The 24,081-nt window shown below is 32.9% G+C and overlaps 1 protein-coding gene across 2 annotated transcripts; it reads right to left on the reverse strand.

Moving 5' to 3' along the window:
* Positions 1–1,047: 1,047 nt before the first annotated feature.
* LOC110997379 (mucin-4) lies at positions 1,048–22,204 on the reverse strand. 2 transcript variants are annotated; one of them, XM_022265516.2, is made up of 11 exons: positions 22,075–22,204; positions 21,753–21,845; positions 8,277–9,233; positions 7,853–8,032; positions 6,989–7,644; positions 6,467–6,564; positions 5,085–5,194; positions 4,085–4,234; positions 3,727–3,898; positions 2,046–2,201; positions 1,048–1,867 (listed from the first exon to the last, which is right to left on the reverse strand). In XM_022265516.2, exons 2-11 carry the CDS (start codon positions 21,770–21,772, stop codon positions 1,649–1,651), a joined length of 2,718 nt encoding a protein of 905 aa, XP_022121208.2. In that variant the 5' UTR covers positions 21,773–21,845; positions 22,075–22,204; the 3' UTR covers positions 1,048–1,648. The 2 variants fall into 2 exon arrangements, with proteins under 2 accessions (XP_022121208.2, XP_022121209.2); XM_022265517.2 differs by lacking the exon at positions 7,853–8,032.
* Positions 22,205–24,081: the final 1,877 nt, after the last annotated feature.

The raw sequence follows: 24,081 nt of genomic DNA on the forward strand, positions 1-24,081 counted from the left end.
TACAGATATTGAAGGTGGTAGTTTTTCGATACGATTTACGAAGGTGTAAATACTTTTTTTTACCGGGAATCAAAGGATACTTTCAATTAACTTAGATTATTTTAGTTAATGATTCAGAGTTATATTCACACCGAATGTTACACGAAAAATCTTTCGGAATATGAATAAATTATCATATTGCTCTGATTGCACTTGGTTTGTAGGTGATTCACGCGTAACGCCGAAAACTTGCGTATTTAGGTAGAAGTTTTGCAAATATTTCTTAAATTGAATAGTAAAATAATTATTTAAAACAAATGAAGAAATATTTATATATGTAATTTCAGTACATTTTGCCCGTTAATTTAAAGTTATAACATCATACAAAGTAAATCAATGACAGCAGTTTTCATCATCTGTCATGATAGTCACAATTTCTGAGGTTATCGTGTGGTAAGACTGGTGAAATCCTATTATGCAACATTATCATTAATCAAGACAATTTATATAAACACTAATTGTTTTGTTTTAGTGTGAGAAATGTCCAAACAAACAATTAATTCAATTCAAATGTTGCTTAGAAACCAGCTTTTAATCATAATTACGATGTTTTACGTAAGTACATTTTCAACAATTATAAAAATATTAATGCGGTTTTTCTATATATACAAGTAAGCTAACAGTTTCTGTGGCTGACAGACTCCGTGAATTGTGTTTAGACCGTAGACTGGGCGTACTCTGAATGTTTTCCATCACTATGAATATGTTTCGACAGAAGAAGGCTATTAGGACAAAGGTAAAGGACAAAAAATACGGTTCAAACCTCCCCCTGTCAGATACATCAGATTCAGAGATGTGTTTGATCCAAACTCTGATTCCATTTTGACAATGCCATGCCTCACACATGTATTGTTTAGCATTTAATTTTTCGAGGTACGATATTGCACCCGCAAATCACGCAAAGTCAAATAAATAAACATTGTATCTATAATTTGTGACTGCATTATTTTCTGATTCTCCATAAATAAATGATTCAGACGGATAACGAAGGGATAAATAAAACCAATGTTAAACATTATCTTAATATTATTAAGAATATTATCACACTTACAAAAAGATACAAAACATATCACGATGGCACTCAGTGCTTCAGTAGTTGCGACTTGTGCCGTATTTATCAGTGAATGCCAGAACAATGTCGATCACTAAATAATAAATAAAAACTGAGAATAATATTGAAAATAAACCTTACGCAGTGATGGCTTTTCAAATTAAAGAAAACCTCTTCAAATACGCAAACGGAAAATTTAAAGGCATTGCATGGCATACAAAAAACAATCAACTGAAAAGCTTCCAGATTCTAATGAAAAGTATTCAAAGTGTACTGGGTTCTTGTAATTACATTTTAATCTAATATGTACATAACACGTATAATTAAATTATTGAGTAAAGTCCTTGAGGAGGCTACTGTGTCAAGGACTGAAATTCTTAGAATAATCTAAACTACCTGTATAAAGTATGAGTATGAAAAATATAAGATCATAGATATTCCAGTGTAAAGAGGAGTTTTAAATTGACTAACTGACATGACCTACTGGAACTTCGCTATAAATAGTTGGGGCTAGAAGTTTTATGGTTGTAATTAGTGTCATGTCAGGGGGTTTAAGCACTAGTTATGTAATTTAGCGCCCCTGACGGGTCTGACAGGTCGGGCTCCTACTCCGGCAGCCCGTCGCCTCGCTATCAATGCATCGAGTCCCCGAAGAGGGGGGGCGGCCGTGGTCTCAACTGGAACCACAGGGGACTCCGTCTCCGTCTCGGGTTTCTCGTCACTGACGCTTTCCTCAGTCGTCTCTGATGATGCCTTCTTTGGTGCTTCAGTTGTTGCCTGTAAATGCATCAATCTATAATAACTGCCAGCTGATTTTAAATGACGTACAAATAAATTCCGTTTTTTAAGTACTTAATGGTTTTATAAAAGGTAAATTTTTATTGAAAAGTAAAGTAAGATAACCAGGACAACAATTGCGTTTCCTTGACGATATAATTTTATGTAGGATACAAACCTCAGTGGAAGGTGACTTCCTCTTTAGAAGAGGATTGGGCCTGCGAGCAGGTGGAGTTGCTGCTACGCGAGGCTTAGGTGATGGTGACACCTGTAGTCTATTGCGCAGCTTGATTCCACCACGAGACACCTCGGGTGCTGGGGTCGGTGACGATCCCTGGAACACGTTAAATATTTTAAAAATATTGTTCAAAAACAAAAGGTCATAATGAAATATATTCTATGACATGAGTATTTAATAAATCCTTGAATTGATAATTTTTATAATAAAACAATTATTGCTATTTCATTTTGCATATTCTGATAGCAAATAAATATTGTAGGCAATGCTTTTGTGTCAAAAACAAAAATAATCCTCGTTATACACAAATTTCCTCCAACTTCAAGTCTTATGTATTACGTAAAGCTTATTTTCTCCATAAAGCGCTTTTAGCTAAACAATTCCAGCCAATAAATATGTCGTAATATAAATATTTCTTGATTTTAATCGAACATGCGATATTATTGGTTGTGGCAACTTTAAACACGTCAACCTTGATTTACTTTCGATTTAAAGCAACTGCACGGTATTTAAAGTGAGGTCAATGTCTTTATTAAAATGTTTAGATGAGAACAAATAATTTGAACTAAAAAAGTTCCGTTACCATCGCAAAGTGCACTGAGTAATCTATTATATTTAATTGATAATTTTAGACACATGAAAAATTTTACGTCTTTGAATTCGTATTGATTTTATGTAATATCATTTTTATCATTAAAAAAACTGTATTTTTTTAAAATACAACATTCTCTAAATCACATGAACAGGTATTTATAGCTAACAACTTTAATGCCTAATTGTTTTATTGTTATTCCTTACGTTGATAAATAACGTAAAAAAAAATACCGTTTCTAGATTAGATTTGATTTGAAAACTAGATTTTCAGAATATTAATTCGCCATTCACAAACAGTGCATATAACTAGAATGTCTTTTGTTTGATTCATCAACACCAAAAACGACCGTATTATACTGTAGACTGAATAAATATCCTGGTATGTTGCCATAGTCACCATTCTTTATACATGGCAAAATCATCAAACCATCACAAACATACCAGCCTCTTGATTCGACGTTTTATGATAAGAAATGAATATTACCAAATATTCTGTATATTTTTTAATATTTACATATAAAGAAAGTCCTTCGGGGCCGGGAATCGAATCTACGACCTCAGGGATGAGAGTTGCACGCTGAAGCCACTAGGCCAACACTACTCAGTCATTTTTGACTTGGTATATTTGCATAGTTTTAAAAATCATCTATATAGGTAGGTATGTAGATTACAGAGAGATATCTCGCGATAACGCAGCAACAAATTGTATTTATCACAATGTCATGTCTGATTATCTACTTTACAAACGAATTATTTTTAAACTTACTTAAACGTAAATTAAGCTTGTATGTGCTTCAAAAATATTGAAATGCTATATTATGACCCAATGTGTTCTAAATGAAATTTTTCCACTCTTAATACGTAATATAGTTATTTGATTTTATGATATTATTAAACTAGGATTATTAATAAATTCCTCGAAGTTATTATATGCGGAACAGTTTAAATTTAATTTGAAGTTCAAAGTTGCACGATTCTAGTTAGGCATTTTTGCAAAAAATAAACTTTACATAAATTAAGTTCTGACCTCGGATTCAGCATCGGTCGCCGGGGATTCTGGTGCAGAAGTTTCTCCTGGAGCTTCCGAAGGTGCTTCGGTTGTGGCCACACTGGCTACACCTGGTCTAAGTCGGGGACTGGGCCTCAGGTTTAACCTAGGTCCTGGTCGCAAAGATGCAGGTCTCAAGCCTGGTTTGCGGCTGGAATATTCAATTCGTTCGTTCGTTTACACATTAAAATTGTCAGAGGACGATCAATTTAAGAGTGGTTTTTCACTTGCCAGTTAATGCGCCACTAGACACGACATGAATCTTTACATGCATTTTACAACATATATTGTAAAACTCATCGTAATAATTATATCTATTGATTTAAAAAATCTTTACCCAATAGTTCTGCTAGGAATTGGTGTAGTTTCAACAGCCTCCCCAGACGCAGCAGAGCTAGGGCTGGGAGATGTGCCTTCACTGACTTCGGCAGAGGAAGCCGCTACAGTTGTAGAGCCAATCCTTCTTAATCCAGGACGTAGGCGAGCTCTATATGAATAAGACCACACATTATTTTCCTGTAGTAAAATAAAAATGTTCATGTGCATGACAAATACTCTTAATACCGATTGGACGCAAGTCTTAAATGTCCGCAGACTCGGAAAAGCGCTGGGAACCTCCAACTTCCTAACTATCTAATTGAAATTCATCCTATAATTTGCTCCTCTTTCCTCGATGCTCCCCTTTTCTAGACAGAGAGTCTGACAAACTCTTCACGATCGGCAATCGTTTGTGTAAATACCAATAAGTCAGTTAATCGGCTTATATTTATTATAAATAACGGGCTATTTATTTTATTTACGAATATGACGTTTAATAATGCTAAAATTTCTTTAGAAAACGGTAACCACGGTGATAGGTTGTCATGTACTTTTTGGGTCTAAAACAAGCTGGTTTACTGATGTTTTCATTACAGTTCGAGCGAATGATAAATGAGCACATATAAAGAAAGTCCTTCGGGGCCGGGAATCGAATCTACGACCTCAGGGATGAGAGTTGCACGCTGAAGCCACTAGGCCAACACTACTCATATATCATGTAATAAAAGAAAAAAAAATTGCCTTTATTCGAGTACACTAAAGTTACACTAGGTCCAAGTCATTTATGTTTTCACTTGTACTCGACTTCCGATGAAGTGAAGGCCTCCTCCAAATTTTTCCACTTGTCTCTATTCATGCAGAAATTTTCCATTTTTTTCCGGCTTTTGGGCCGATTGACCAGATTTTGGGCAGACATTAACCTTATAAAACTATGCACGCGTCCTTTATACGCCTAGAATATCCTATTCAAATACTAATTCATAAACTGATTCCTTCTTTTGAGTCAAAAAGTTAGAAACCTTGGTGCAGGCGCCTCACTGGCTACGCTGCTTCCTTCCGAAGATGGTGCTGCCGTCGTCAATACGGGCCGGTTGCGTCCAGCAAACAGACCTCCACGACGCCCAAACGCCTGTGACAAAAACCTAACATATAGTATTCAGCTAAGCTTATTGGATCTACGCAGGCGATAGTATTTAAACATACACAGTTAGACATAAAAATCTAAATAATTTTACTAACTCTCGTACTTTTAGAGGTCATATTAGTTGTATTATTATTAATTTAAAGAAACTTACAGTTATTTACATTTTTTTTTGTTTAAATCGTGTAAAATTAAGCTATATAATGAAAGTATATAGCTTAGAGAAGAGCAATAATGATAATATCAACATAGGTTTGTTATTTGGGCGCTTGATTTGATTGAATTAAAACGTAATTTTTTTTAATTTCTCTAAAAGTCTAAACAAAACATACGAAATATTCGAGATTTCATATTTTATTGTATTAAACTATATTATAATATAGTATATAATATTTGACATATTTTATTGTATTACACTATATAGGAATATCTATATATTCCGGCACTGACTATACTATATTTATTCGATTAAAAAAAATGATTATAAAAATTCTAAATACGGTGGCATTAAAGCAATAAATATATATTGTTACATAGAAATAGAGCATTAAAGTAGTATTGAAAAAATACACACAATTTAACAAAATTTCCATCGTGGTGTCTTGTGTCTTGTGTTCTGTTCGTACAGTTGGTGCAAGCTTTGTCAAATAATGAAGACAAGTATTTGTAGTCTGGTACACACATTGATGACTAAGTACTTTTTTAAACAAGTTTTTTTACACAATTCGTACATCAATCGATGACATGTGATGTGCATAATTCATACTAATTACTACATCCCAAGTTAGCCAAAACAGTGCATACCTTTCTTCTTTACAATACCTTCTTGTTAGTTGTCGATGCAGACTAAATTGAATCATTCATTTGTAGTCTATTTTCGAAGCGTATATTAAACATTAAAAATATATGATTTTTCATAAAACGGCCACCGATTATATTGATTAGATTAGGCTTTGTAGATTATTTGAAATATGTTTCCTTAATTCTAAACATTTACTATGAAATAACTGTAAATGTATTCATTATTATTAAGTGTGTTGTAAATAATAAATTACTCATTTATTGTATAATCGGAGTGAAATGACGTCTAATTTGACCTCTGTACGATTACAATAATATTTTGAAATACGCCTATATATGTTGCTTATCTTAATAACATGTTAGTATTATTCGCATTGCATTAAGTCGCTAGAGCATGTCGGCTATCGCCTTACACAATAATCAATAATTTTATTAATATATTAAGGTGTCAATGCGAACCTTAGGTTGTGATACTGGCTTTTCGACGGGGGCTGATGAACTTGCTTCCACTGCAGCGGCTGTCGTCTTTCGAACACCAGTAGGCTTTCCAAATCGACCTGATAACAACACCATGTAATAAGTAAAATGCATACAGCTCATGGAAAAAATCGCAACACAAAACACATAAAAATAATAACAGCCTTGAAAAATATTTCGCATTTGATTCGCCAAGCAATAAAGCCATAATTCGCTACGCAAGTAACGGCACAACATATATATAAAAGTCAAGGAAAGTAGATAAGACATGCCCGTCCGGAGAGACGTTGAATTGTAATTATCGGATGTGACAACTTTCCCTTCCACCACATCGTCAAAGGCCTGGATTAAACTTACATTCAAAATATATTTATATTTTAATTATACTAGATCCAAGTCTTTAATAAAAAATAGTAAAAAATACCTAATTACTACTAGCAAGGAGATATTAAAGGACGGGCAATTCTATACGGTGAAGATTACTTACTCAACATGTAATATTACCTCGCGCTTTAGTTGAAGTATCTTGTGGTGCTTCAGTTGCAGCACTGGAAGGTACCGAACCACGAGCCCTAGCTCCAGGACGTGCCTTGAAGCGTGAAGGGCGTGTTGGTGCAACCGTTGTAGTCGTGGTCGTGGGAGCTGGAGTAGTAGTAGTCGTCGTAGTTGTTGTTGTCGTAGTTGTTGTGGTTGTAGTGGGTGTCGTTTCCACTTCCGTTGTGGTCACCGCTTCAGTTGTCCACGTATCATCCTCTATTGTAGTAGATCCGTCAAAGCTTAAAGCGTCCATCGATGGGTTTATTTCGTTATTCAAATTTTCGCCTGCTAAATATGCGTATAAATCAAGCGCTACTTTTTCCATTGCAGTCATAGTGGTGTATTCCGTTGTGTCTTGTTCAAATGTTGTTGTGTGTTTATAGTCAGAAGGAAGTTTCGAATCATCTAGTATTTCTTGAAATATTATTCCACTTGCAATACTGTGAGCTTCCCTTTGTGAATCCTTAGAATGAGATAACTCTCTTGCCTTTGGGGATACCGCTGCATCAGTTGTAGTTTTACTTTCCGTTGAATATCTCGATGGAGGTTCCTTATACTGAGCGCGAATGTCACCTGAATGTGTCTTGAAACTATCGAGGTCGACGAGTTCTGAACTTGGTCGTCTGGAAATATTTTAACATAATGGTTAATTAAATTTATACCATGTTTTGGTCACGGAGCCACTATTCCATTTTTATCTATATTTTAGGTAGTAAATAAATACCAATTAAATTTAAAAGGGAGAAAAATGAAAGAGTGGTATCAATATTTTGTAGAGACTATATTATCATGCACTCATCTTATATACATAGTTAACAATTAATAATTTACCTTATATGAGCACGTGTCCTACTCCTAGTTTGACCAATGGATTCATCAGCTACACTATCAATTTGTGTTCTACCACGTTGTTTCACTGCTTCTGATGTCGCTTCGGGTACATATTTTGTAGTAGAACTCGTGGCGCCAAAACCACGTCCCCTGGGTGGAAAACGTGTGCTTGACGGTAATCTGTTAAGAAAATTAAATATACGTACATTTATAAAGCCCATATCCAGGAGCGTCCGGCCAAAGTTCAACACTTTGGAAGCCTGCTGTTTCAGATGACCGGTTGACATTGAAGGAGATGAGATTGGTTATTTGACTACTACTACTACTACTGCTTCTGTATTAGTATAATTATGCATCTAAAACTACAATGTGCAGTGCATCTAGTACTACTATACAAACTAAAAGCAATTTTAACAACCCTCACCTTTCAGCTGCTTCTTCTTGAACTGGTGCAGGAGCAATATTTCTTCCTCTGGATCGCCCTCTCCCAGAACCACTATAAACTTCATTTTGAACTTCAGGTGTTGCAACTGTTGTGGTTGTAGTAGATCTATCGATTGGGGTATATTTACTTTTTGATCTACTATCCTTAGTAATTTGATTTTCTGTCTCAGGCTTCTGCGGTCCATCATGGGAGTTATGTACAGGAACTTCTGAATTAGCCAGTTTATCCTTAGTTCCCGTTTTGCCCTCTTCTTCTTCATCATAATAGTAGTAAATATATTCATACTCATAATCTTTACCATTAGGTCCTTTCTTTATTTGGATTCGTGAATGTTGTTTTTGTTCTGACCCAGCAGTTTCCAGTTTAACATTCGAAGACAAGAGACCACTATTTATATCGTCAATGGTATCGAAATTTATGGGAATGTAATCAAAACCTTTATTTGCTGCTGGTGCGGTTGTAGTTAAAATGGGCCTTTGTGTAGTTGTTCCAGCACTTTTGCTTAGCTTTCCTGATTCCGACATGGCTTCTAAAGCTACTGCCAATTTTGGGTTTGTGTCTACATCTTTGATATTTTCCTTGATTCTAATGTCTTCCAACTTCGAAACAGGTACGTCAATTTCGATAGATTCCGCCACCTTAAGTTTCTGCCCCTTTTTTATTTGAACTTTTTTATCCTCCTCAATCGATATGATACCTTCTGATGCATGTTTTACTTTGCCACTGTGCAGTTTTTTAAATATTTTTTCATTAGCATCTTCTTGTTTAGTAAGTCTATGATTGGGATGTTTTTCTGGAATTTTGTGAGCAGTTTCAAAATTTCCCAATGGTGTCTGTTGTCCAGAGGTTACATGGACATATTCTTCACCTGGTCTTGGTTCTGTGATTATGTCTACTTCCGCAAAAGTTGTATAGGTTGCACAAAGCAGAAAACATCTATAACAATAAAAATAATAATAATAATCATTCTTAATTATTTAATAGTCAGCTGAGTCATTAAAATAAAATTTCTTTGCTTCGCCTACAATACAATAATGACGCAGAATTCATGAATGGCGACATGACTCTATGATTCATTAACATTTCATCACAAAGCCTTCAATATAAATTGAATGCGCTTTTTGTTTGAAAGTTTGGTACTAAATTAGCATACCTTTGTAACATATTGCATTTGCATAGCTTTTATTCTATAATAGAAAAGCGAAGTAGGCAAAAGTTGTTTCAAAATATGACAAAAAGTTATGAGAAAATAGGCTAAAAGACAACAAATTCTGTTGAATAAAGCAATACTGTAAATAGGCGATGTGGTCGTGAGAATTGATGTGGAAAAATCAGAGCGTGGGTGTATTACGCATACCGATTCTACACAAGTGCCGATTGGCGAGTCAACGCAACATTACGATCACTTTCGCTTGAGATTCACTCTTACATTGATGTAGCCAATTCTATCACCGAGGTAATTGCTTTCTATTATTGCGCTATTCGATATAAGTCTTACGTAGTTAGCAAACATGTTAGTAGGGGAACGTCTGGTTTAAGCGGATATCCGTTCATCGTCTTTGGTCTTTAGGTTAGTTGTATAAAAGTATAATAACAATTAGAGATCATTGAAAAAAAAATGTAGTATGTATCTTATCAATTTGTTTTTTTTATAAAATGGCAGTAATTATATTCACAAATAGGACCTACATATGGTCAATGATTGCAATCGGAAGTGAATGAAGGTAGCGACTTCCGCACAATTTCAATATTTCATATAATCCGGGCCTTGGAACGCGGAAGCATTTTGACACTTTCGTATTCTTATGTATTGTATTTACAGATACAAATTACTGCTCTTCTAGTACCTCTGTACATAAACATCTTTAGTTAAATAAGCGATTAGCATAGCCTTAATAACTCCTTACATGAGTGCAATCGGACCGGTATGGTAGATACCGGTTCAATTTCACTAGAGGTAAGGTCGCACCGAGCGCAAGGCTAGGTGAGCGTTTCTATGAAAATTCTTATGACTAATACGGTAATGTTCTTCATATCCTGCTGACACGGCGCAAAGGGCATTAAATAAACCAAAGAATAAAAACACAGTATCATGTTATCGCATAATAAACTCATTTTACTATTTACGTTCAAAGAACCAAACTGGGGCTTGGAACAGACACATTTCAGCATCGTTTTATAATTTAGAGGTACTGTAGGTGACCTGCCTTCTTTGTCTAATACACCTCGAGATCATGGATCTAATATCATCTTGATGTGTTCCTTCAATATTAATTTCCTACAGCCATAAAATACAAATGTAGAATATAAAATAACAAGAGCTTAAGGCATGTATTTGATCTAACTGTATATTGCTATGCGTGTGAATTCCAGAACTTTATATGATTAGACAAGTGATTAGTATTTTACCTTATTATTATTCATTCCACGGTCACTGACCAACAGTAAAGGAATACGAATCCTTTTTAAGAATGTATTAAAACTGTCACTACTAGACAATATACAATATATATACCTAAACTGGAATACGATAAAAAGCTTATCGACGTTAATTTAATTATACAAAGTATTTCATGCCTTAGTATGTTAATCCCAACTCAGTAATAAGTAAAAGGCCATTGCAAAAGCTTTAGCACGTAGCCTATGACCAGTTCAACAACTGATAAATCTATTATGAATGTTACTTTTGTCCTCTAGAAGTCTAAATGTCAACTTAGCATATTGCTCAATACTTCGATGAAGAGACGTATATTGCTTTTTAATAACTCTTTAGAAAGAACTGGTTGATCTTCATTCGACCTTTACATTTTGGAATGTTAGATTGGTGTCACATTAATTACGACATTAGAATATTATTTATAGTTTTTCATAAATTAATAATATTGTATGCGTTTAAGATTGCACAAATCATAGCAGTTCTGTTTTATTTGTCACAGTTTAGTGTTTAGTTCCGTAATAAATGATATAATTAATTTATATCTGAATAAATAGGTTATAATACGTATAAAACTATGTTTGGGTGCGCTTGGTCAAATTAGTCATAATATTTCAGCCCGGAATCATGAATGCCTACAGGGATTAACGATGGAACTTCATACATGCAAATGCAAAATATGTTTAATAAATTATGCGTTAATTAAACAAGTTGCGCATTCTCAGAACATAGAAACAATTGTATCTGATATTGTTCACATCATAGTTTGAAATATATGTGTAATCAACTATTTCGTGGTAATTAGCAATTAAATAAGACTCGTTTGGCGATGGCTCGTTAAATAAAAATAAAACGTCGTCAATACTTTTAAGTCTGATTAAATCATCACGTTAAAGACGCTATTGATAAGGAATAAATCAATCTAAAAAGACGGTATTGACTAAAGTTATTTACTTAAAAAGGACTCTATCACAACGTTTATTTCTACATGATAAATATGGGCGATACAATTTAAGTTTTGACACTTTCTTATATAAAAGATTAAGAAGTCTAGGCTTAACATAGAATGTGACGGAGGATTACGGCGGACGCCTTGTACCTCAAGCAAGGGACATAAAACATTTAGCCTTGACGTGTCTGGAGTCGTCGGAAAAAAAAATAACGTCTCCGAACACATTCTGGACAAACGCGTCCGTTGCCTGCCTTTCAGGAAAGAGATAGAGATTCGTTACGGATAGTATTCGGCAAATTCAATGAAATAAAATAAGTGAAAACACTTCTAAGGAACGCATACAACATTAAATTAAAAAAACTACTTATATGACATTTAAGAAAGTCGTGCTATTTATAAAAATAATATTTTATAACGGGTTTGAGTGAGCAACAAAAACATGGAAGAACGAAATCATCAATAACTCATTAATATTTACGTCGAGCGTTAAAATTGATGATTATATGGCTTCCTGCTTTACAGGATTGGTAATATAGTTGAATAGTCGCTCTATAAACACTAGAGGATTTTAAAGTAAAATTTAATCTAATAAAACTGTAACGCAGAGCCGTATTGTGTTAGGTTTACGTGGTCACATTCAAGTAAACTTCTAAAAAATTTAACCGCTATGTAAGATAATTAAATGATTTACATTACTGACTCTAGAGACAATAATTGCCAAATTAGTAGAAACATGCCTAAAAAGTCAGCCATATATTAAATAAGTTTTATTTAAGCAGAATATTTCTGAAAAAAGTCTTGAAAATATTATTCCTAGGTAGGAATCATCCTATAATTATAGATCTCCATTTTTGTGACAGGCTGGTGCCTAAAATATGAAGAAATAAATTTTATGATTTTACAAAAGCCATAAAGGAATAAAATTGACAAGTTACTTTTAAAAACAGCATACGTCGGCACTCTACCAACTGTAACTGCAATTTTATAAGCTTTTAATTACAGTGTACCTACTGTGAATCTATAAGGAACAGGTATTATGTTGTTTTCGTGATGATTTCACAAAAGACTTGCATTTTATGTGTCGGTCATCGTACTCATTGACTCATTGCCGGATAACTAAATAAGGTGACTACCTTAAATGATATAAAACGTTTAGGCAATTTGTGAATTGTTTTTTTTATCAAAGCTCTTTATCTAACTAAATTTAATATAAAAAAGCGTTATAACTTATTCAGTAAAACGCACCTATTTACAGATATCCTTATCCATTATAATATTTGTGTGTGTGTGTGTGCGTGTGTGTGTATGTTTGAAATAAATGAAATAAATAAATAAAAATTTGTAAATGAAAGCCCGTTTCCGCGTCTATCTTGTATGAACACAATAAATCAGAAAGGATAACTTTAGAATTTCTTTAACTTTAGAAAAATCGTGCTATGTGAAGTGACAAAAATAGAACAAGTGATGTTGCTATAATAAACGAAACCCAAGCGAAATATATATATATATATATATATCCTTGTAGCTTATACATTAAATATTGAAAAATATAATTTTATGGAAATTCAAACGATTATAGAGATTCGAAGATCAATCTACGCTGACAAACTCAAATGTGAATCAGAGAAATCCGGACGGAGTGTATAATTTATCTATCTGGATTCCGGATGTCAAATTACATAAGTACGTGGACGTAATATTCAAAACAGTATCTTAAGTAACCATCTTTAAATTTATGTCTTATTTATAATGATGAGCTCAGACCAAGATCCTGTAACCTCCGAAAACTTTCAGATGTAAAAAATATAATCATCGCTGCGTTTATTAAACCAAGTTCGATGTCACACACATTTTGGTGCCAACATCTTAATATCACTGGCATAAGATTTTTGTACTGTTTAAATAAAAATATTAATTAATTTACGTAGACTATTTTAATAACGAATATCCTTCTTTTCATCGACCTTTTCGAGTTAATTCTTAAAAAAGCATTGTATTAAGTCTTCTTTCTTTTTGTGCATATGGAACAGAAATCATAATTAATTTATTTCGAAATTTACAAATAATCAATTTTATATATAGATTTCATTTTGGAACATTCAAAAGTCTATATTAAACAAAGCAAGCGAAAACTATCACCAATATTAGAAATTTAAATGCATTAATGAGCCCATTCACCGTGCGTGCGTGTCTTATGATGTTACCAAGAAAGGAATCTAAGCAAGGAAGTGTCGGGCGAATGTTTGAAGTGATTATCATCGAGCAACGCCTTCAAGATCACAAACGAAACGTCAACTAACTTCCTATTAATCACGTGATATTAACGTGCTGCAGTTAGTCGCTGCTGCATCCTGAAGCAAGGTCTGGTCTGTCTACCACAAAGCCTCGAGGTCACTGGTGAACGTACGTAGCAAATATGCAATCAACGATTACCGATTACTTGTCTCATTCTTTCCGCTCATGTGTGGCAAAGACCGACTGAGATCGCTGTTTCCTTGATTTGTATATTAAAGCTCTCGTTTTATGATTTTAATCTCATACCAAAAGGTGAAAAAAATGAGTTTCTACTTTACAAATAGATTTTTAAATATTGTAATGATTTATTGTTAAGTATTCACAAAGATTATATAATAACTATGAAGTACATTATGATTGCATGATTATCACGTTAACAGAACTGTTAGTGAATTCATAAATGTTTCGCTATGATGCGTACGGTACTGCAGGTCATCAACCCTTAGCGACTAGGGATTTTGATCACGTCACAATTAACACTTGAAACGTGGTCTGAACATTAATTCAAACCTTACTTGACATAAATGATAACTTCAATTAATTATATTACAAGTACTTTCGAAGTTATTAATACCATGAGCAATACATTAATGTATAACAAATATATCTAAAACGATTAAGAGATAACACCCGAAACATGGATACCCTTGAAAGGAATATTTTGCATAACTTTTATGTATATTGTATAAAGACAATTTTTTCTGTGTTCGTTTAATACTTTGCTTTTGTTTTTGTTTTTGTTTTAATTGTATTTATTTCTTCTTATACATTAGGATTCTAAGTTAAGGAATTTGTACTGTGGTGTGGCCCTTCACGTACCATAACACCCGCCCCTAAGTAATATTTTTGTATTCTTAGTTCATTTGTATTTAAGCAATAAAATATTTAAAAAAAGAATTAGAAAAATTATTGAGAACTTATAAACATTAAACAATAACAACAATATATTACGAATGAAATAAAAATACTTGCTGCAACAACAAAACACGAAATAAAATATAATATAAACGTTACGAAAAAACATTTTCAGACAATCGAATGCCATAACTCAAATTAAAATATCTTAAAAGTACAATTTGTATATAAATATTTCGAAAATAACTAATAGACTAGCTGATTAAAGTAACTGAAATAAATACTAACTAATATTGAATATTTATAACATAAGAATTGCGAAAATATTTTATTAACTGGCAACCCGTTAAACCACTTTAAGTGAGGAAAAAAACCGAATTTGTTATTTTTACGGGTATTCGTTATGTCGTGTTGTATTCGCGGTACGTTAGTCATCAGTCAAGCGAGTGATGTGCATCGTTAAACAGAGAGTATGGAATGCATGCAGTACGTCCCATTTTACGTGTAATTTGAATTAGTTTGGAGACGGATTATTTTTTCTTTTATATAATTTAGATTATGTTTTCTTTTATAACCCAGCTGCTCTTCTTTTTTTTAATGACCGCGTTTGTATACGATTAAGAGCGATTCCATGAACTAAACGTTAAGCAGACTAAACTAGAATATGATTTGGTTGGAAAAAATAAAAAAATTCAGATTTCATTCATTTCGAATTTTAAATTTTAAAAACAATTTGTTTATTTTAAATCTTTGTTTTCGTTTGGCTATACCGAGACCTTTTTTGTCATTATTCTTTATCTATAAATTTAACTAAAAGTAATAAGATACATTTTTATACATATAAAAATGTATTATAACTATTATAATCGCATTTATTGAAAGGTTTCGTAAGGTTACCTTGATGTAAATTTAGACATAATTCGGAAATCAATGGGTTTTCCGGAATCCTAGAGTTTCGCTCAGAACGAGTTTCAAGGCTTACGGTCTTGCCAAATACCTACGCTTCCCTGAGCAGAAAATCAACTTTTACCACAATGCCGACATAAAACATGTTTCGTAAACAGGAACTGTTCATGCGTGAGTATCGCGACACAATGTGCCTACGTCAATCGTGTAAATATTTTTTTTAATTTTAAATAAATAATCCCGTATATGGAACAGATTTACTTTAATTAATATATTTTACGTAAGGAATTAGGTGATCGATGTTGCGTGCTTTTTGTCGTATGCTTATGAGAACTATTTGTTAGAAAAACCTTCTGAACTTTTTTGTTAAAATCTAGATTATATTATTTTTATCTTATGATTAAGTTTCATCTAGAATTATGTATAAAATATTTTTATATATTATAACATTTAAAACAATTGTTAGTGCTTATGATTTTATATAATAGTAGCTGCCCCCGCGAACTTCATTACATTAAGTCATTTATATGGCACGGATACTAATAGTATAAAATTAATTATTGTCTATCTAACACTGTGCCTCATTTCAAACAAACGGTAAATTTTTGTTAAAATACTTAGACGGTGAGCGATGACCCAATCCGGCTGGACCAGTATCATAATCCTCTTCGTTTGACCTTCACTTTCGCTTTTATATTATCTACATATCAACGTATGAGAAAAGTCGATAGATTTTTTATAATCAAAAGTCCGTTGTGTATTAAATATCTATCTTGAATAGTGAAAGAGAGAAGAAACGCAAAGCATCTTTAGACCGGTCACTACCACTTTCCTTTTCACACGCTAACAGTTATTATCTCACTCACGTTATGTATTCAATGGCACTTTTTAAATACGTAACGGATACGTTTGATTTCGGGAATGTTAAAAGCTTCGTGCAGCTTTAAATAGACGTGAACGATAATTTTCTACATAGTCAACATTTAATATTTTTCAATTGTATATATTGGTTGTGGTTTAGACTTTTATTCATATGATTACGAACACTATATGCGTGGGAAACGGCAATGACATGCATCTATACGCCGGGATAAAAATCTTTGTTAATACTTCAGGGTTATAACATACTCGATGTATCTCCCAATGTATTAGAATAATCTAAATGAAAGAAAACAGGAATTCTTTATCTAGAAATGGCCGAAGATTGTGTCAAAATGTCTTTACATGACATATTAAGTGTATAAGCTATTGTACAACTACTGAGAAACGAGCTAGAAAAATTATCGCTTCGATAAAGCACTTAAACATAACTAAACTGGTAGATTAATACCATAAGACGATATTTAATATAGTTGTTGACTAAAAACCTTGTATAAAAATAACAATTATAATTAAAAGCAACAAAATCAATTGCAGTTTGAATCGCACACTGTTTCGACACCTCTGTCGAAGCATTGTTTTTGGGACTTTCTAAAAATTAATAAGTCAAGGTCAACATGTCTTGGTGACAACATGCCGGGTCACCTCACCGAGTCGAAAGTTGGCTTGAACCCCGACTTATGCTAATCCAACTTATGCAGACGTTATGCGTAACTATATGGGAGAAGTGATGGTCGAATGATTTAAGAACGCTGAGACTGGGAATTCAAAAGAATGTTCTAACAATTAACTGTTCCTACGAAGGTAATGAAGATACTGACTAGTTGCAAAAAATCATTGAAGCAAAATCTTAAAAGCAAATCACATGATTATTATTATTGTGTATAACTACGAGCGAGTCTTAATGTTGATGGTGCATACTTTAGATACCACGCCTGTTTACTATTAGTTAGACAACTTGTTTAACTGGCCGGACTGGGTCAATTAAAGTTTTTAAAAGTAAAACAAGTATCGACAAATATAATTTCTAATAAATTATTTTCGTCAATTAAGAGTTACTACTAAAATATTAAATTTTTTATCTTGAACTGAACCCATAAAAATCACTATCTATAGCAATTCGTTCAATATATTATACAACTATTTAAAAATCGAGTTTCTAATGAAAATTATATCTATGTAAGATGTTTTTATAAGCGCTTTAAAAGCAATACTCACAAGGATTTCCAGCATAAAGGGTAAAGGCTGTTTGCTGAAGGACACCAGCGATAGGTGGCTGTAAATCGCAATAACATCGAGTAAAGAATGCGGCTAGATCATGACCCAAATGCATTACCTAATTGCAATCGGAAAACCTTTTAGTCGTAAAAACTAAATTGAGGAGTTTCTAAATGATTATACTTCATTTATATTTGGAATAACCGAAACAATATCGGAGAACGTAAGGTTAGATAAAACGTAAACACTTTAAAATTTAAACCCGGATCTTTTAAGTGACATTGAAAATATAACTTAACCGTTCTACCTTAACAGTTGTTGATAAAATCGAAAATTAATTTTCCAACTTTCTCGTGTGACGAAACAATCACAATAAAATGCATAAACATTTTATCGAATACGTATCGAACAGTGTAACCAATTTTTACAGACGTCAAAAAATTTATATGTCAAGGGAAATCAACAATGCTTTCCGCAATTTTGGGATGTAATTGAAGATACCAACGAATGAATTTTCCTTTGATCTAACGCTTCATACCGATGTCAGAATTCCTTATAAGCTTAAATTCCTTTCAATAAATCCACGACTCGCATAAATGACACAAAAACAAGCAGCTAATTTTTACGTCAGCGCAATATGTAAAGTTCAAGTCAGTGGAGACGTTAGTAAAAACCGCAAACAATCTTTGCGCAAAGTACATTATATCACCAAGTTTCGTCAGCGGTCGGTGCATCGTTCGAAGAGAAAAGGCGAATACGTGTCATAAGAAACTAACATTGAATAAAAATTTGTTGCATCAGTGACATTAAACAAATGTGTCCGGGTTCGACTCCCGAGCGACGTCACTACGATTATTCTCGCTTATTTATGTGTCTTCGTGTTAAAGCGTCAATTTCGGCATCGACCAGTTTCACTTTACTGCCGATGACCTTTTAAAGAATTTGCCGTGATATAACAGATGGTGAAGCGCACACATGTTTGATTTTTTATTGACACACCTCATCTTCTTATTGAATATCTTGATAATATTTTTCACCGTCGTACCTAGCCTTCAATTTTCTTCTGGTTTATATGTGTTAGTCAATTGAGGTTGTTATGTTTTACTTATTAAAACATAAACTCAATATACTAATTCTTTGATTGTATATTAATGTCCAATTTAATTCGTATTAAAATAAAAACTTATTGAATGTAAAAAGCAAAAATATGTACATTTACGTTGAGAATCGCGAACTAGGTTTTACTTAGCCTACCGTTACAGTACATACCGACATGGAATATTTTGCTATGCTTCCCAAGAGACTTCGGTTTTCAGGAATGAAAACTTAGGTTTTTCTGTGAATGTTTCTCTATATAAACTTCAGACTTCAAATTATAATTTAATTAACAAATAAAAATAGTGGTTTATAGAGGGGTGAAAATTAATGGGTGTATGTATTTTTGTGTGCTGTTTCATACAAAAAACGTGGACCAGACCACCCTTTATATTAAGCGGGATGAAAATTGGTTGAAAATGTTGCCCGATTCGCAGCCCTAACCGATATGCACACAAAATGTCACAAAAATAAGTCGAGTCATACGGAGGAGTTTAAGTACAGATTTTATATATTAGTTTTTCGAGCAATCCTCCAACACTTAAAGGGAAACATTTGCTTTATACTTATTTTTTCAATATCACAGGTATATGATAGGCTAGGGATGCCTAGGTTTCTCTAATAAAGCGTATTGGGAACGATTATTAGTAATCAATTACGTCATAGAAGATCGAAATAAATCTCAAAATTCATTCCGACTTTCTTTTACGTAATGCCCAAATGTATTCTACAGAGAAATTTCAATATATACTGTTTTGTATTCACAAAATAACATTAAATTACGCATAGGCGATGACAAAACTGTTAGTTTTCTTTTTGATGGCGAAAGTAAAGCAATTGTAACAGAGCTCACGAATAAGAATCGGCGTGATATCTTTAAATGTAGAGAGGACAATTTAACATGTAAATATATATTTCAAATTATATTAAATATATGTATTCTGACTTAAAGAGTTATTGTGAAAATAAATAATTAAAAAATACTAATCTATACAATAATTTTAAAAGATAAGTCTACGATATTATCTATTAAAAAATAAAATTTGATTATTGTTGACATTTAAGCATATTATACTTCAAAAAATAAAAAGCTGAAGAGACAGGTTTTTCTAAAATTAAAATTATTTTTACAAGATTAAGGTAGCCTTTTGACGTTTCTTGTAAAAAAAATATCTTTATTTTGTTGGTTGGTTTTATTCAGTTTTAGAATTTTCGTGCTGGTTTTAAGGACACAGTTATGTGGCTTCTCTAAAGGAGTACTCTATAACAAAATGAAACATAATGTCAATCAATGTTCATCAGATATCAACATCCGGTCAGGAAAACCATTAAGCACTATGCATACTGATAAGAACCAAAGTACGGAACATAATTCAATATTACTTTAATTCATATAGATACATGTACCATTATATAAATTTAAGTTATTTAATCTTAATGAAAAACAAATGTAAGACTAAAATTTTAATTAAGTTCGTTTTCTATGTTTATGTCGTTTAAATATATTCAGTTAAATATGTAGAGTTTTACTGAGTATTCAAAAACAGACTTGAAAAATCTTAATGTAATGTAACGGGTGATCATCATTTTTAAAATACCGCTGCCATACTTTGGATCTACGACTTTTGTTATTCAGCGTTCAACTCTATACCAAGTTATTGCAGCGTTTTATTCAACGCAAACAAGAATTTATTTAAATCTTTGTCAGAGTAACATTCACGCATAAATAGAATAATTTTTAATATAAAGTGATCGTAGGACATAAATTGAATAGTTTATACAATTAATATATCCTTGACTGCTTCGTTGTATTATAAGTTATCATAACTATTGTATTAGAATTGCTATTTCCAATTTAATTTCAATGTCGCAAACGTAACTTAAATATTTGTTCATATCTTTTAATTTACTAGCCTAATTACTAACATATTCATAAGTTTGGCAAATATATCAAACAATTTCAACAATAAACATATTTATATATGAAGCTGTCTCTGAACTACTCGTATAAGGAATGCACATGCTTAGCTAAAGAATTTTAATACATGTATTTAATAAGAAAAGCTGTGGTGAAATTATATGAAAGTTGGCGTAAGAAAACTTAAATAGAACTTTGAGTGGAAAGTTTGTCTTTAAATAACAAACGTAATTTTTGCGGTATAAATCTCTTAGGGCATTATTGTGCTGAGTTTAAGAGCTAGGGGAGACAATATGCGCGTAGTCGTGCATAATTTAAAAACCAACGTTTCATAGCCGTCATTGAGAAATATGCCCTCATTCGTGATGTCAGCAGGCTGCTGCTAAATTGGTTGCTTAACGCCTGATTTCCACATGAGAAATCAGATCATATTTTCGCGGTATCGCTTGAGAGACGAGGTGGTTTGTCTATCGGGATAGTGATAAATTACGTAAAGCTCTGCGTGATTTATACGCGATTCATCTAAGCAAACATAGATGAAAGTGACAATTCTCGATAACGGGTTTGAAGTTGTTAAAAGCTTAACTTCACCAAACTAACTTATTATATATTATACGTTGCTATTTGCATATCATTGTTCTAGTTGTAAACATTAAAACATCTTATCGTTAATGAGTATTCATATAAACTTTTAAAACAGGCTTTTTTATGTTTCATTAAGTAAGGATTAGAAAGTGATCGGATAAAAATATCGTCGAAACATTCTATTACGAAATAATATTATTTTGTATTTTACGTATAAATAACTAGACTGTTAAAATTTAAAAAAAAAATGTAAATATATATTTATTTTTATATAATCTACAAATGATAAACTATTTATAGTTGGAATAAAGTACTTACAGGGCTATCCTGATGTCCATGTCTCGCGTAGGGAGCGGCGAGGTCACGGGGTGTGCGTAGTGTGTGCGACGTGCGCGGTCTTGAGCTATTGGTCTGGAACAGAAACCTGCATCAGCACACGCGCCTTTCCCAAACGACACACAGTTGCGACAGTGAAGCTCAATGAGGAAGCTGCATCGCAGTATTAAGTGCAATGATAATGTCAAAGAGTGTTCAAATGCCAATAGCGGCGACCTTTCGGTTTTGAACTGATTGCACAAGCGAGGTTCGCCGGTCGTGTGAGAAAGGCAAATGCGTGAGGGAAATGAGTAGGAAAACGCACCGGGCTTTTGGAGCGACGAAAAACACCGTTGGCGATACGCTGCCGAACGGCGACTAACCTCGCGGCAGCGCGCGCGCCTCTTACTTATAGCCGTGCCCACACAGCCTCACCCTCAGCCTCGCGGCACCTCTAAACCACCCGATGCGACCTAATATAAAGAAACTGTACTGAGAAGAACCGGGATTCTGTCATTTCAGTTCATAACTTATTATAAGGACCATAAAATAAATTAATACCAAGCAGATTCTTGTTAATAATACATATTGCTTATAGAGCTATAGGCGGAAATAAACTTAAATTTCAGAGGATTGCCTGGAAAATTTTTAAGTTTTATATTGAAAATCTAGTAAAATTCTAGTATATTATATATAGCTAAAATAAATTGATTTCAGAATTATTTGTAAACAGAAATATCTACAGTATTCGATCACATATTACAACGCAAGATATCAAATTGACATTTAATATGTTCTAGCTTGTCCATGACCTACTGCACCACTTGTTAATAACTGACTTTGACCCATAGAGATGCTATTTTGGATCATCTTACAACTAGAACTTGGTTATCATTACATATACTAACACAGCAGAAATGCCTTGTAACTTCGAGGGAATATTCAAAGACAAAACAGAAGCCACTAATTACACTACGCCATATAGATTAAATTAAGAATTATATTGCGCTAAGCCTTTCTCATAATCTTAATAATAAATAAAATACAACTTGAACATTATACAAAAGATTTCAACGCGCTTCCTCTGATTTAATGTTAAAAGAAAATAATACAAGAAATTATTCATATTCCTCAAATTTACACTTGTTTCATTATAATACGTTCTATATTATTATTTGTAATTAAAGAAAAATTTGTATTTAACATATTTAACAGGATTAGGATTAAAACTATAGTAAATATTTTGGCAAATATTTCAATAAAAAGATGTCTCTGTGTAAGACTAACGACAAACTACGTAAGTTAATTTACAATACAGAAATATTTTGAAAAATAAATAAATAAAATTTTATTATTAGGTTATGTATCAAGCTATCGGAGCTTTCCGTCATATCTTCATTTATTGCAAAAGATTTCAAGTGAATAAATTTGTATACCCGTCACGTATATTTCGCCTTTAACTTTTCTTACTAATTTCAATATACAAACACAATCTCACTATCGAAAACCTTGTACAACCATGAGTAACATAAAATTCCCAAATCAGATGTGTAAGAATTTATAAGAACTGGAATCGGAACAAAAAGTCTGATATATAAGAATACTAGCTGTTACCCGCGACTTCGTCTGCGTAGAACTACTACTTCGTGTAAATTCTGATTCTCTGGGATCTGGATAAAAAGTACCCTATGTCCTTTCCCAAGGTTCCATCTATCTCTCTACCAAAATTCATCAAAATCGGTTCAGCGGTTTAGGCGTGAAAAGGTAACAGACAGACAGACAGACAGAGTTACTTTCGCATTTATAATATTAGTAGGGATGTGTCCTCTTATATCTTACCTTGGCTTAATACAAGTAAGAAATATATTTCGTCTTACCAAATTATGAATTTAAAAAGCGCCTAGCCACTTGGGTCTTCAGGTTAGTAAACGCTTTGCAAAAATGTAGTCGTCCCAGTGGGCGGCAGCACATATTTTGCGATTAAGAAATTGTAAAGATAAATATGGGTTGGTTGAAAATTTAAAGTAACACAACACGTTATGAACAAGATGTATGTATGTTTTTGTTTTGTTTGTGGATTAATAATTCTCTTTTTCCAATGATAAATTTTATAAAGTAGATTCATCGTGATCGTCATCACTACTCTTTTAAAATTGTCACTATAAAACTCTAAATTACTTGTAGGTACTAGGAGTTTGTCAAAAATAATATTCATAAAAACCATCATAAACTTTATTAAAATAGTCTTATAATATGTAAACATCAAGGACGTACCACTCGGTGTCGAGACATGCAGCTTTGATCGTCTTCTCTCTGGTATTTGAATACTCAT

Source organism: Pieris rapae, chromosome Z, assembly GCF_905147795.1.
Source record: "Pieris rapae chromosome Z, ilPieRapa1.1, whole genome shotgun sequence".
Classification (NCBI taxonomy): domain Eukaryota; kingdom Metazoa; phylum Arthropoda; class Insecta; order Lepidoptera; family Pieridae; genus Pieris; species Pieris rapae.